Source organism: Onychomys torridus, chromosome 3 (assembly GCF_903995425.1).
Source record: "Onychomys torridus chromosome 3, mOncTor1.1, whole genome shotgun sequence".
In the NCBI taxonomy this organism is placed as follows: Eukaryota; Metazoa; Chordata; class Mammalia; order Rodentia; family Cricetidae; genus Onychomys; species Onychomys torridus.
Genome location: NC_050445.1, coordinates 127,392,558 through 127,407,082, shown reverse-complemented (window position 1 = coordinate 127,407,082; position 14,525 = coordinate 127,392,558). Strand labels below are relative to the sequence as shown.

Below are 14,525 nucleotides of genomic sequence, written 5' to 3'. Positions count from 1 at the left end.
GTAACAATCAAAGAACAACGCACCCGGCCAAGTCTCACAGCAGACACCACTACACCCTTCTTCCCAGCAGACTAAAGGCACAAACACCCTTCCCTTCTAGTGTTCCTTAGGGAGACTTTCTCCAGTCTTCCTACTTTTACAGTCTCAGCAAGTACAGACTTACAGAAAAGCTTTTAATAGCACAATCCTAATGTCTTCAAAATTCAAACGCTAATAAGTCTAATTCAACAAAAAGACTAGCAACCCCATAACTTCACTGTGGAGATGGACCACAGTTCATTCAAAGGTATTGTCAGCCCTCTGGGTGTGGACCCAAGGTCGCACTCCCCCCAGCCTTTCCTCCTATCTCATCTTTGTGTCCACAAAAGCACTCTCAACCAGGGACCCCATGGCATCACAATTAACTAGGATCCAGAAAGGGCAACAACAACCGAGGAATAGGACACCCACCCAAAAAAGAAAAGTCCAGGTATCTACACCAAGAACACCTTAAACACCCTAACTCCAGATACCTAGACCCAAGCCTCAAAACACAAATATGAACAGCAAAGACAACATGTCTCCTCCAGAAACAAATCTATTGCAAGAGGCCCTGAGAAATGCAATTTAACTGATGCACAAGACAGGGGCTTCAAAATCCCAATTCTGAGTATGTTAAAGAGGGCATGAATAAAAGCCTCAGTGAAGACCATGAACACAAAAACAGTGGAATTACATAATGGAAACATCTCAAGTAGAAACAGAATCACTAAAGGAAACCAAAACCTAGATAAAACTAGAAATGAAAAATTTAGGAGACCAAACAAAATCTTCATAGATAAGCCTCACCAACAGATTACAAGACATGGAGAATTTCAGGCTTTGAAAACAAAGTAGAAGAAATGGATAACTCATTCAAAACAAAACAAAACAAAAAGTTAAGTCCAAAAAATTCCAGGCACAAAACATCTAGAAAACATGGGACACAATGCAAAGACCAAATCTAAAATAATAGGAATAGAGGAACAAGAAACCCAAGTCAAAGGCAAATAAGATAACTTTAAACAAAATCACAGAAGAAACTTTGCCCATCTAAAGAGGAAGTTGCCTATCAAAGTATATACTCAAAAAATACCAAAGAGACAGGAACAGGAAAGAAATTCCCCATGACACATAACAACCCAAACATACAATAGCAATATAAAGGATGTTAAAAGATGCAAGGGATAAAGACAAGTCACATATAAAGGCAGGCTGATTAGAATACGCCTAATTTCTTAATGGAGACTCTGAAAACCAGGAGGCCTGGAACGAAGCCACAGATGCCAGCCCAGAATACTATACATAGCAAAATTATCACTAACAACTGAGACAAAGAAAATGAACATTCCACAATAAAGCCAAATGTAAGCAATTTCTATTAACTATCCAGATCTACAGAGGCACTGGAAGGGAAACTTCCGTTTGCAGAGGTTTAACTATATCCAAGAAGACACAATGAATAAATAATCCCACAACAGTAAATCAAAAGTGTGTATATGGAGAAACAACCCACATCATAACAATAAATAACATGAATCAATAAATACTGCTCACTGACAACTCTCAGTATCAATGGTCTCAATTCCCCAACAAAAAGACACAGACTGGAATAGAAAACAGGATCCAGGGGCTGGAGAGAGTGCTCAGTGGATAAAAGCACTTGTTCTTGCAGAGGATCTGAGTTCAATGCCCGGCACCCACATGGAAGTTCACAATCATCTGTAACTGGTTCCAGGGGACTCATTCCTTCTTCTGACCTCCAAAGGCACCACCAAGCATGCACATGGTGCACAGGCAGACATACAGGCAAAAATATACAAAATAAAATTATAAATCTAAATAATAATAATAATTGTTTAAAAAAAAACCCAACAGGATTTATCTTTTGGCTGCATCCAAGAAATCTACCTCATTATGAAGAATAGACATCACCTCAGGGTAAAAAAATGGAAAAAGTATTTGAAGCAAAAAGCAAGCAATTATGGCTATTTTAACATCTGATAAAACAGACTTCAAACTCGACCTAATCAAAGAGACAGGGAAAGATATTATATACTCACCAAAGGGGAAAATCCACCAAGAGGATATAGCAGTTCTAAACATCTATGCACCAAACACAAGGGTACGCAAGTTCATACACTACTACAGCTAAAAATCACATACAGACCCCCACCTAATGAGAGTGGGTGACTTCAACATCCCACTCTTATCAACAAACAAGGCAGACATCTGAACAAAAACTAAACAGAAATCCTGGAGCTAAATAATACCATAAATTAAATGGATCCAGCAGACATCTACAGAATACTCTACCCAAACATTAAATATACTTTCTTCTCAGGAAGAAGGAAGGAAGGAAGGAAGGGAGGGAGGGAGGGAGGGAGGGAGGGAGGAAGGAGAGAGAGCGCGCCAGACAGTGGTGGCGCACACCTTTAATCCCAGCACTCGGGAGGCAGAGGCAGGTGGATCTCTGTGAGTTCAAAGCCAGCCTAGTCTACAGAGAGAGATCCAGGAAAGGCACAAAGCTACACAGAGAAACCCTGTCTCGAAAAACCAAAAAAAAAAACCAAAAACAAAAACAGAGAGAGAAAGAGAGAGAGAAAGGGAGAAAGAGAAAGCAAAAGAGAGAGAAAGAAAGGAAGGAAGAGAGAAAGAAAGAAAGAGACAGAAAGCTCTCATGTGACCAACACACACCTGAGAGCTTTAGAACAGGAAGAAATAACACCCCAAGAGGAAAAGGCAAGAAATAATCAAACTCAGGGCTGAAATCAAGGAAATAGAAACAGGCAAATAAACACAACTTGCAAAGAATCAATGAAAGGATTTTCTTGGAGAAAATCAACTAGAGTGGCAAAATGTTAGCCAAATTAACCAAAAGACATAGAGAGAAGAGCCAAATTAATAAAATTAAACACAAAAGAGGGTCATTACCACAGACTTCAAGGAAGTGCAGAGAATCATAAGGACATACTGCAAAAATCCGTACTCCACCAACTTGCAAAAACTAAAAGAAATGGGTGAATTACTTGATATGAAAGTTAAATTGAGATCAAATAAGCAACCTAAACAAACCCTAAGCCCCTAGTGAAATAGAAGCAGTAATTACAAGTCTCAGAGTCAAAAAGAGCCAGGGCCAGATGTGTTCAGCTCAGAAAACTACCAGACCTTTAAAGAATTAACGCCAATACTCCTCAAATTCTTCCACAAAAATGGAAACTGAAGGAACAGTTACTCATTCTTTTTATGAAGCCACTGTCACCCTGATACCAAAACCACACAAAGACCCAGCAAAAGAGAAAATGACAGACCAATGCCCCATATGAACACAGATGCAAAATTTCTCAAATTACTTGCAAACCAAATCTAAGAGCACATCAAAAAGGTTATCCACCACGGTTAAGTTGGAGTCATCCCAAAGATGCAGGGATGGTTCAACATAAATCAATAAACATAATCCACCATATCAACAGACTGAAAGACAGAAACCGTGCAATCATCTCATTAGATGCAGAAAAGGCTATTGACAAAATCCAGCATCTCTTCAGGATAATAGTCCTGAAGAGACTAGGGGTACAAGGACATACCCAACACAATTAAGGTGATTTCCAGCAAGCTCACAGCCAACATTAACCTAAATGGAGAAAAACTTAAAGTATTTCCGCTAGTATTAGGAACAAGACAAGGATGTCCATTCTCACCATAGTTCAATGTACCTGAAGATTCAGCTATAAGACAACTGAAGGGGATCAAGAGGATATAAACAGGAAAGAAAGAAGTCAAAGTATCTTTGTTTGCAGATGATAGGAGTTTATACATAAAAGTTCCTAAATACTCTACCCAGAAACTTCTAGAGCTGGTATCTACTTTCAGCAAAGTAGCAGGATACAAAAGTAACCCATCCCCACACGCACACACAAGAACAAAAAACAAAAAAACAAAAAAACATTAGCCTTCCTATATATAAATAGCAAAAAAAACCAAAAAAACAAAAACAAAAAACAAAAAACTGAGAAAGAAATCAGGAAAACATCTTTCACAATAGCCTTAAAATAAAAAAAATTAATCTTGAGATAAGTCAGGCAAGTTAAAGACTTGTAGAATAAAGACTTTAAGACACCAGATGATGGAAAGATCTTCATGCTTGTGTGTGGTGATAAATTGTTTGTAATCTAAAAAATAAAGCTTGCCTGATGATCAGAGAACAAAGCCAGTCACAGAGTTAGCTACAGAGGTCAGGCGGTGTGACACACACCTTTAATCCTAGCATTTGGGAGGCAGAGGCAGAGATCCCTCTGGATTTCTGTGAGTTCAAGGCCACACCAGTTACAGAGATGAATCCAGTCTAAAAGAGAAAGAGAGCCAGGCAGTGATGGCACACACCTTTAATTCCAGCACTAGGAAGGTTGAGACAGGAAGTGATAAGGCTGGGCAGAGAAAGGAATATAAGGCAGGAAGAGACAGGAACTCTTTCAGGCTGAGGAGTTGGTGAGGTAAGAGGTGGTGGCTGTGGCTTGTTCTGCTCTTCTGATCTTTTCAGCTTTCGCCCTGGTATCTGGCTCTAGGTTTTTTTTATTAAGACCAATTAGGATTTGTGCAACACTTGTGGATCTGTATTATTAGTATTTCATAATACTTTTTCATAAAAGGCCACCCTACCAAAAGCAATCTACAGATTCAATGCAATCTGCAATCACCATCAAAATTATATCACAATTCTTCACAGAAATTGAAAAAAACAATCTTCAGCTTCACATGGAAGCTGGCATAAAGTTTTTTGTTTTGTTTTTCGAGACAGGATTTCTCTGTGTAGCTTTGCGCCTTTCCTGGAACTCACTCAGTAGCCCAGGCTGGCCTCAAATTCAGAGATCTACCTGGCTCTGCCTCCTGAGTGCTGGGATTAAAGGTGTATGCCACTACCGCCCGGTGGCATAAAAAACAGCCATAGTGACCAATGAATCAAACTGAAGACCCAGACATAATTCTGCACATTTTCGACAAAAAGCAAAGAAGCCAAAAATACACACCCGAGAAAAGAGAGTAATTTCAAAAAATGGTGCTGGTCAAACTGGATGGCTGAATGTAAATAGATCCATGCTGATTATCTGGCACAAAACTTAACTCCAAACATTAAGATCCTTGAACGATTTGGAATTAAGTTTTATGATTTGCCTGCAAGGTATGCTGGTGCTACAATAACATAAATGTCATGGATGCAACCTATGATTGTATTTAAGGTTTACTCCATGAAATGGCACCCATATCTGACAACTGCCAAGAACCAGAGACCCACTATTATTCTGCTACAGAAGCACAGCATTAAAATGACTCCTAAGGACATAGCGCTTTACTCATAGATGACTGTCTCACTCAACCCATCAAAGAAGTTCTCTCAGTAGATGGGAATGAACACAGGAACCCTCAACTGGACAATGTGCAGACAGTGAGGTTCAAGACCCATGCCCAGGTGTAGTGGCCAATACAAATGGATGGTATTTCTGTAGAGGTCTTTTGTTTCATTTTGCTTTGTTTTGACTTTTTTGTTTTTTTCTTTTTTGAGTCAAGGTTTCTCTGTGTAGCCCTGGCTGTGTTGTTACTCCCTCTGTAGACCAGGTTGGCTTTGAACTCAGAGATCCACCAGCTGTCTTGACCTCTCAAGTGCTGGGATTACGAGTGTGAGCCACCACCACCTGGCTGTTTTTGTCTTTTTTTTTTTTTCTTTTGCTTATTTGTTTAGATTTTTCTTTGTGTGTTTGTGCTTTTTGTGTTCTTGTTAATTGTTGTTTGCTTGTTTTGTTGAAAGAGAAAAAATAGAGCATAATGTTGGATGGGTAGGGAGGTTGGGAGGCTCTTGGAGGAATTGGGAGAGGGGAAAAAACATGATCAAAATACAGTGTCTGAACATTTTTTTCACAAAAGAAGAGTATTTTCAAACAGTGAAGTCTTGGTTATTGGCTAACTCCATCATTAGAAGTATTTATATTTTTTTCATCTCAGAGTTGATGTAGCTTTAAAAAAAAAGATTTGTATTATTATTATATTTAAAACTATATCCCAGGGGCTGGAGAGATGGCTCAGAGGTTAAGAGCACTGAGTGCTCTTCCAGAGGTCCTGAGTTCAATTCCCAGCAACCACATGGGGGCTCACAACCATCTGTAATGAGATCTGGCGCCCTCTTCTGGTATATAATAAATAAATAAGTCTTAAAAAAAATTATATCCCTGTGTGGGTATATATACATGAGTGCTGTCTAGAAGAGTGCCAGATCCCCTGGAGCTGGAGTTACAGATGGTTGTGAGCCATCCAGCCTGGGTGCTGTGAATCAGACTTGGGTCCTTTCAGAGAGCAGTCAGTGCTCTGAACTGCTGAAACATTTCTCCAGCCTGCCTTTGTCCTTTTTGTTAGCTGTTTAAGAAATCATACAAAGGGGCAAAATCACTCAGTGGGTAAAGAGACTTATCACTAAGAGTGACAATCTGAATTTAATTCCCAGGGAGCATATGGAGAAATGAAAGAACGGACTTCTTCAAGTTATACGTGCACATACATATACACGCACACACAAAATAATAAAATGTTGATTGTTTTTTCTTAAAGAACTCACAGTCACTGTGTGGTGGTACATGCCTGTATTCCCAGCACTAAGGAGGCTAATGACAACATGGGCTACAGATAGCAATAGTGACATTTTGTTTCAAAAAGAACAGAGGAAGAGGAGAAGATGGAGACTAGAGTATTACACACACGAATAACACAAACACAAACAAGCTGGCCACTGATCCCAGTACTTGGGAAGTAGAGGCAGGACAATCAGAAATTCAAGACCAACCTAAGCTATCTGAGACCCTATCCCCTAAGAACAAAACATCCTAAAACAAAAAGTAACACACACATATTCAACTTTACAGAGGTTCTCAGACATACAGGCCCACTTTGTTCCAATGCTGAACCCTCGGTAAGGACAGAGTTAGATTATACTTATTTTCTTCCTGAGGACCAGGCCTGGAACTTCCTACAAACTTCTTGCAACAGTAAATTGAAAACAGAAAAAGATGTTATTACCTCAAATGTCCTCTCCTCTCTTTGAGTCTCCTTATTGCATTGCACTACCTTTCTGTAGCCTTGCCATTGGCCCCTCACTACACTGTGTTCTGAGACAGCTAGCCCAGACTGGCCTACAACTTCCTATATAGCAGAGGGTAACCTTGAATTCCTCATCTTCCTGCCTCCACCTTCCAAGTGCTGGGATTACAGGTGTGTGCACATACCCACTCTCTGTAATTAGCTTCTCTTTAATTGAAGTGTTCTTACTCCACCACTCTGCATATAAACAGATTGAGTTTAAAATGGATCATCTTTCTTTTTTTGCTCTTCTCAGAATTAAGGAAAATTCATCGGGTAAGAAGAAAATCAAACTCTAGGGGAAAAAAATCCAACTTGTTCAACCTCGGATGCCCTTCTCCACTGTTTCCTCTACTGTCTGTGGTTCTGAGAGCTGCCTGAAGAGAAAGGCTGCACACCCGTGTGAAGCTTCACAGTGAAGAACAAGAAGCTGACACCACTATTTAAAATTTTAAAAAATTTCGTGTGTGGATGTTTTGCCTGCATGTATGTCTGTATACCATGTACATGCCTGGTTTCCACAGAGGCCGGAAGAGGGAGTCAGATCCCCTGGAAATGGAGTTACAGATGGTTGTAAATCACCATATGGGTGCCAAGAATTGAACCCAGATCCTCCAATGAGTTCTCTTAACCCCCAAACCATCTTTCTAGCCTCAACCAGAAACCAAGCACTGTAAACTTGGTTCATTAATTATCAAATCTCTGATCATCAGGTACTCCCACCTGCTCCTTCCACTTTCACTTTCTAACCTGTTTTCTATTAAAAAGCTGTATTTTATTCGCTCATACTACAGTTTCTCTTAGTAAGGACTTCTTGTCAAACAGTACACCATGAAACCACAAAGGCAGTCTCAGCTGACTTTTCTTTCCTCCCCACCTAATTTCTGGCCTTGGAGATGGGGCAGCCTGCCGGGTACTGCTGACAGCCTGTCCCATCTAAACCCTTCTGCAGCATAAATCAAGGCATTATTTTCTTATCTTATGAGAAAAATTCTGCATCCTTTACTTTTCTTTCTTCCTCCTTTATAATCACTCGGTTATTTTTGGTTCTTCAAGGTGTTCCATGGAGGGTTTTTCACTAACAGAGGCAGTGAGGGAATGCTCACACATGTCCCACGAAATCATTTTATGATCTAAGATGGTTACATATCATCAGTAGTGATCCTTAAGATGTCCCCCAGTGTCAAAAGATTATGTCTGTGCCATCATGAACGCATAAGCCTATCTACAGAAGACACAGGTAAACTTCCTTATAAGATAAATGCAGACTAAATATACTAGGTGCTGTCCTTTCCTACAACATACATATTATCAAAGTTGCAAAGACTTTATTATTATTATTATTTTCCCCCCTGAGACAGGGCTTTTCTGCCTCTGCCTCCTAAATGCTAGGATTTAAAGGTGTATACCACCATCGACGGCTGAAGGGACTCTTTAGACCTATGGCATCATTTCATTTTGGAACAATTTTGTATAGAGAAAAACTTGGCAAAAAAAAACCCCAAAAAACAAAAAACAAAAACAAACCAACCCAAATTTTAAATTCACCCAATGTTCTAGGAAGGCACCCTACAGACAGAGCAGGGCACAATGAAAATAACATAAATTAATCTATATAAGATAACATAAATATCTATTAATATACCTGAAATGGTTAAATAAAATCCAGGTATAAACTCAAAATACTAAGCAGCCACTTTAGGAAAAGAAAACAAAAAATCCTATTTTTAGCCAGATGGTGGTGGCGCACGCCTTTAAGCCCAGCACTCGGGAGGCAGAGGCAGGCAGATCTTTGTGAGTTCAAGGCCAGCCTGGTCTACTGAGTGAGTTCCAGGAAAGGCGCAAAGCTACAGAGAAACCCTGTCTCGGAAAAAAACAAACAAACAAAAAACAACAACAACAAAAAAAAAAAAAAAAAAATCAAAAAAAAAATTCCTATTTTTGTCTATTCCAGAATAGGCAAGCAGCTCAAATTTTTTCAAGTTAAAAAACAAACAAACAAACAAAACCTCACAAGATAGAGAATGGTGTACAACAGATACACAGACTTACTTACACACACACACACACACACACACACACACACACACACACACAAATATAATACCTATCACACTGAAGACTTTCTTTCCAGACAGACGCATAAAAAAGGTTAATGGTGATTGCCTAATGTGATGAGATACTGGGTGACTTAGAGTCAGGAACAGAGATCCCTCACTACATTTTTACTTTACTGTACCTTTTAATTTTTTTTTTTTTTAAACCTGGTCCATGTATTACCTACTTGGAATAATTAATGTTAACCCTAAACTCAAATATAAAGGTTTTGTGTTGTCTGTTTTTTACTCTTAACTCTTCTGGGGACCCATCACCCAGCTCCCAAATAAATCACACAGAGACTTATTATTACTAATGAATGCCAGCTTTTAAATTATCCCATCCACCTTTTGCCTCTGGGCTTTCACCTTTCTCTATTTCTGTGTATTTTTCTTTACTTCTTACTCCGTGTCTGGCTGTGTAGAGGGGTGGCTGGCCCCTTCTTTTCTTGCTCCTTCATCTCTCCCAGATTTCTCCTATTTATCCTCTCTGCCTGCCTATCCTTTTCTCCTCCCTAGCTATCAGCCCTTCAGTTCTTTATTAGACTATCAGGTGTTTTACACAGGCACAGTAACACAGCTTCACAGAGTTAAACAAATGCAACACATCTTTGCATCATTAAACAAATGTTCCACAAAAATCAACAAATGTAATACATCTTAAAATAATATTCTACCACAGTTTCATTCATATAAAATACTTAACAATGTAATTTTTTTTTCCAAGACAGAGTTTTCTCTGTGTAACAGTCCTGGCTGTCCTGGAACTTACTTTGTAGACCAGGCTGACCTCAAACTCATAGAAATCTGATTGTTTCTCAATGTAATGTTTTTGAAGGGAGGCCAACATCAAGACTTTTAACTTGTGAATATTAAAATTTTCCTACAACAATCTCTTACACTGACTGCATGCTCATGGAGTGTACATTAAGCCACCTTCTACTTGGAGCTGCTCATGAGCTCTCTCAGAGCCACAGGCAACTCAGAGCTTCTAAAAGTCTTAAGTGTTTTGTTTTGTCTTTAAAGAAAAAAACTTTCCCCTAAATCCACAACATTGAAATCAGATTCCAACTGTTTCCAATCCATCAAGGTAATATTTAGCAAAGCAACCAGCTGGCTTTACTGGACTTAGCACTTTGCTTCTGAATGCCAGTTACCAGGATAACTCCCAAGACAAGTTTCCAACCACTTAGCATTTCCTTCTCCATCAGGAGAGGTGGTGAGTGTTTCTAAGGTAAAGGAGATCAAGTACACAGTACAGTCACACAGTAGGCAGTTAACCCTAGGTGGACACCTAACCAACAATAGAGAAACGTATGTCTCTGGACAGACACCCAGCTACATGTCCGGACCACTGTGGAACTGGGAAGCTCAGGACACTTCTGTACCTGGGCCCTTCACTCTTCTTCATCTAAGAGTAGATGCTCTTTTGTAAATAAAAGGTTACAGACACTTAGTGAAATTTATCTCCTAGGTGTGTCACAATCTAAAATCAACCCCCAAACCCACATAACATGCCAAATGTATCATCCCAGCACTTGGGATACTATGACAGAAAAATCACAAGTTCAAGGCCAGTACCCTCTCTCCAAAACCAAACTAAAGAACCAATAGTACTCACACACACTACAAAAAGGTAACATACACCTTATAAAGACACACAGTTAAAAAAATTCAGTTCTAAACAGATCACTTATATTTTTAATTTTTACACAGAAATCATAAAACACAAACATTAACACTGGAACCCTCAACTGTCCTCTGGGCTAGTTCTGGAAATATGCAAATTTTTAAAAGAACTGATCAAATGTGGAAAACTATGCAGTGACCACCCCAAACTCAAAATACAATCACCTGTTTTAATAATTAAAATACCACATGGATTATTCCCAACCATTAATACTGTTTTCAGATCTTCCAAGTTATAAAACACCAGGACTCTACTTCAATGATCTTGTTCTTTATCTTCATTTTATATTATTTATTGTAATCTTGAATTAAAATTTTCAGGATGGAGTCAGAGACTTTAGCAATGGAACAACAAATAACTTGCTCCCACGCCCACATCTATACAGAATCTCTTCTCTGTTCATGAATATCACCTAGTTCTCACAGCCAACTAAATCACCTCTCAGAAGGACAGCACAGCACCCATGCCGATTCTCAAAGCTCAAATATCACATAAAGATTATGAAAACAATGGTGCTTCAGTTATATGCTGGTCTACCCGAAGCAGCATTGCAGAGTAGATGAGGAAACCCCTTTCTCTTCTGGAAACATGACCAACTGCTAAGTTAAGCAGGCTGCTCAGGTTCTCATCTTATATAGGCCATCTTTCACTTGGTTAAAAGAAATGTAAGTATTCTCTCTCAAAACCTCTGAAGTCTACCCCAGGTAAAATAGACCTATCTAAATGTCTCCTGTGTTTTACACATATTTTCTTACAAAGTTCTCTTACGGTACCTAAAAGAAACAGTAACTTACTCCAGGGCAGGTCTCAGAACTCTGACTTTTAATGCTTCTAATATTCGATTTAACTCCACAAATGGTTCTTTCTGACTTGGGTCCACAGACAGCCCAGATTCCTAAAAGGAAAAGGAATGCAAACAAACAAAAACTTGTTAGTATATTCATTCACAAAGGCAAAGGTTGAGCTAGATTATAAAATATAGGGCTGTCAAAGCTCACTTCCTTTAGCATATACTTCTGTAGCAAACTGTCCCACCACTAGGCTTCTGTCAATTCTGAGCTAAACACAAGACCACGGACCAAAGCTGGGCGTGGTTCTTCACATTCAAGCCAATGAAGTCTAAGTACACACTCTTTCCTGGGACTCAAGGTGCAGCTGGAGGTATAGCCACGAGGAGAGGAGGAAACACTGGGAACTGCAGAGCTACAAGGAGTAGCTTCATGGGACAAATACAAGAAAAACAAACGAATTCCCAATGATATAATTTACTATAAGATTTGTATGGGCACACACAAACACACCTCAAAAGGCACAAGAAAGACCCAAGTACCATTTATGCCAACGGTTTCAAATAGAAAAGGCTTGGATTATAGATTCACTTTCAATTATTTTATCTTTTGAGTTCTCCATTATTTAAACAAAAAAAAAAACAACAGAGTGGAGTTTGAAGAAATGAGTAAGGACTGAACCCCAGCTCCTTCACAAAGGCTCTCCCCGATGGCCCTGGGCACATTCCTTGATTCTCCACACCTCACTCTCTCATCAACAGTGGAGCAGAAAGGAGTGGGCAGGTGTGGTCTGGAGGAAGCACACACTCACACAGCCGCCACTACTATCTTGACTTCAAGGTGTTCCTGTCTAAAAGAAGTAAGAGGAGCAATAACCCCGCTGCAGTAAACTGTAGTTTGAAATTTGTTTGATACAGTTTCACTAGATCAGAAAAACAAACTTTACTATTTTGTGTTTTTCCTCTTCTCTGCTATGTTAACATTTCCTGTCAAAAGAGGAAATGAGTGGAGTAAATAGTGCATGTCCGTTAACTGCAGCACTGGAAAGGCTGAAATTGGAATGAAGGACAGCCTGGACCACACAGGAAAATACCATCACTTTTAAGATGTTGACTCATGACTAGAAATCACGCTATCAGACTCAGAATCAGAAAATAGCAACTCGGATATTAAGCTTTCAGAGTATAATTTCTTAAGGAAGGGGCGATTCAGGCATTAAATTGCAGCACTATAATTTCTAAGAACTTAAAAAATTTCCTAGCAAAGTGAGCTACAAATTTATCTATAGTGTGACACAACGTCTCAACTGCAGCTGATGCAAACTCCACAGCATTGCCTTGTTTGTTTTCCCTCTGCTTGTTGGCATGTGGTTACCTGGCAGAGCTCCTCGGCTACATCCAGCATTCCTTGTCTGAAGAAGTGTTCCACCATCACCTCGTTGAGAAGCCGTTGGCTGTCTGCCTGCCAGCAGCCATCTATTCCCACACTGCTGATGTCAGAATCAAAATTCTGGGGGGAAAGGGGATAGAAAAGAATCACATATAGATGACTTTCTTTTTCACCCCACCCAACAGAAAGAAACAAAGGTTTACATTTACTTTGCTCTAAGTACCCAATTCAACTCATCTGCACAATCACAGGCAAGTATTTTCCCAGTTCTTCTTTTAAATCTTTTCACTCTTGGGATTACTGCTGGAATAGTCACGTGCATTAAAGAAATAAAGATAACTCGAGAAGCACTTTGGGGAAAAGTTTAGATTTAACACTGACTTCTGTGAAACTGAAATCAACAGACCAATTTCTGGGCATTGTACTATAACAGTATTTTCAGAAGCATGCTATAGTAATCTGTTAAAAGTATGCCGAATACAGCACTATCTGTAATGCAAAGGACAGAAACACACACACACACACACACACACACAAGCACCTCTCCATCAACACAGGACTGCTAACAAACCATGCTGCAGCCCGACAGCTGCAGTTCTGAGGCTGGGAGTGAGGGGATGGGAGGGCCAGATGGTCAAAAGGAGCTTACATATTCCTAGAACTACATTTGAGCTATGGATACACAATTCAGACTCCACAGAGCACAGTACAGATTTTGAAAACTGAGGTAAGGTAGGCTGGCTACTTAATAGTTAGTACATTCCAGACAAGTGTGAACTAAACTGAATAATCTGCAGCCTCCAGAAGACTGTCATCAGCATGGTAGGGCAGCACAAATTGGTCTGGCATACAAGCAACCAAGCACACTTCAATTGGTACAGGAGAGGAAGTGATAAGCATCAAAGTCAAAAGGACAAATGCTGAAACCCAAGACTTCCAAGCTATCAGTATAAAAATGTTCCAAAAACAAGGGCCAGCACTCTTAAAAAAAAAAAAAAAAGAAAAAAGAAAAACAACAACAACAACAAAGAACTTTTATTGCATGTATTTATGAAGGGGAAAAGGAAACCGAGTCCCTATGGAAGTCAGAAAACAACATGCTCTTTCTTTCTACCACATGAGTCCTAGGGATAGAACTGCAGTTGTCAGATTCTGAAGCAGTCTTCACTGGCTGAACCCCATCTCAGGCCCCAGAAGTCAAACATGCTTGAAACGTCAGGGACACATAGTAAAGAATTAGAAGACACAGTAACCAAAATAAACTCACTAGACACACATAAAAGCAGATACAAAGTGGCAGTGCAGGAAGCCAGCATATATAAATATTATCCAGTTTATACAACAGAAAAACAAGACTCAACACAACACAACACAAAACACAAATGAACAGTGCATCAAAGACTAGGAAAATAACAAAAGATT

General features: G+C 39.5%; 1 protein-coding gene across 1 annotated transcript in view; it reads right to left on the bottom strand.

Moving 5' to 3' along the window:
- The window catches only part of Rmnd5a (required for meiotic nuclear division 5 homolog A), a 56,184-nt gene that overhangs the window by 14,882 nt on the left and 26,777 nt on the right, over window positions 1–14,525 (bottom strand). Inside the window, exons 3-4 of the mRNA XM_036181213.1 lie at window positions 13,089–13,223; window positions 11,721–11,821 (exon numbers count right to left, since the gene is read on the bottom strand). Of these exons, the coding sequence (XP_036037106.1) occupies window positions 11,721–11,821; window positions 13,089–13,223 (236 nt within the window). The remainder of the gene's footprint in view (window positions 1–11,720; window positions 11,822–13,088; window positions 13,224–14,525) is intronic.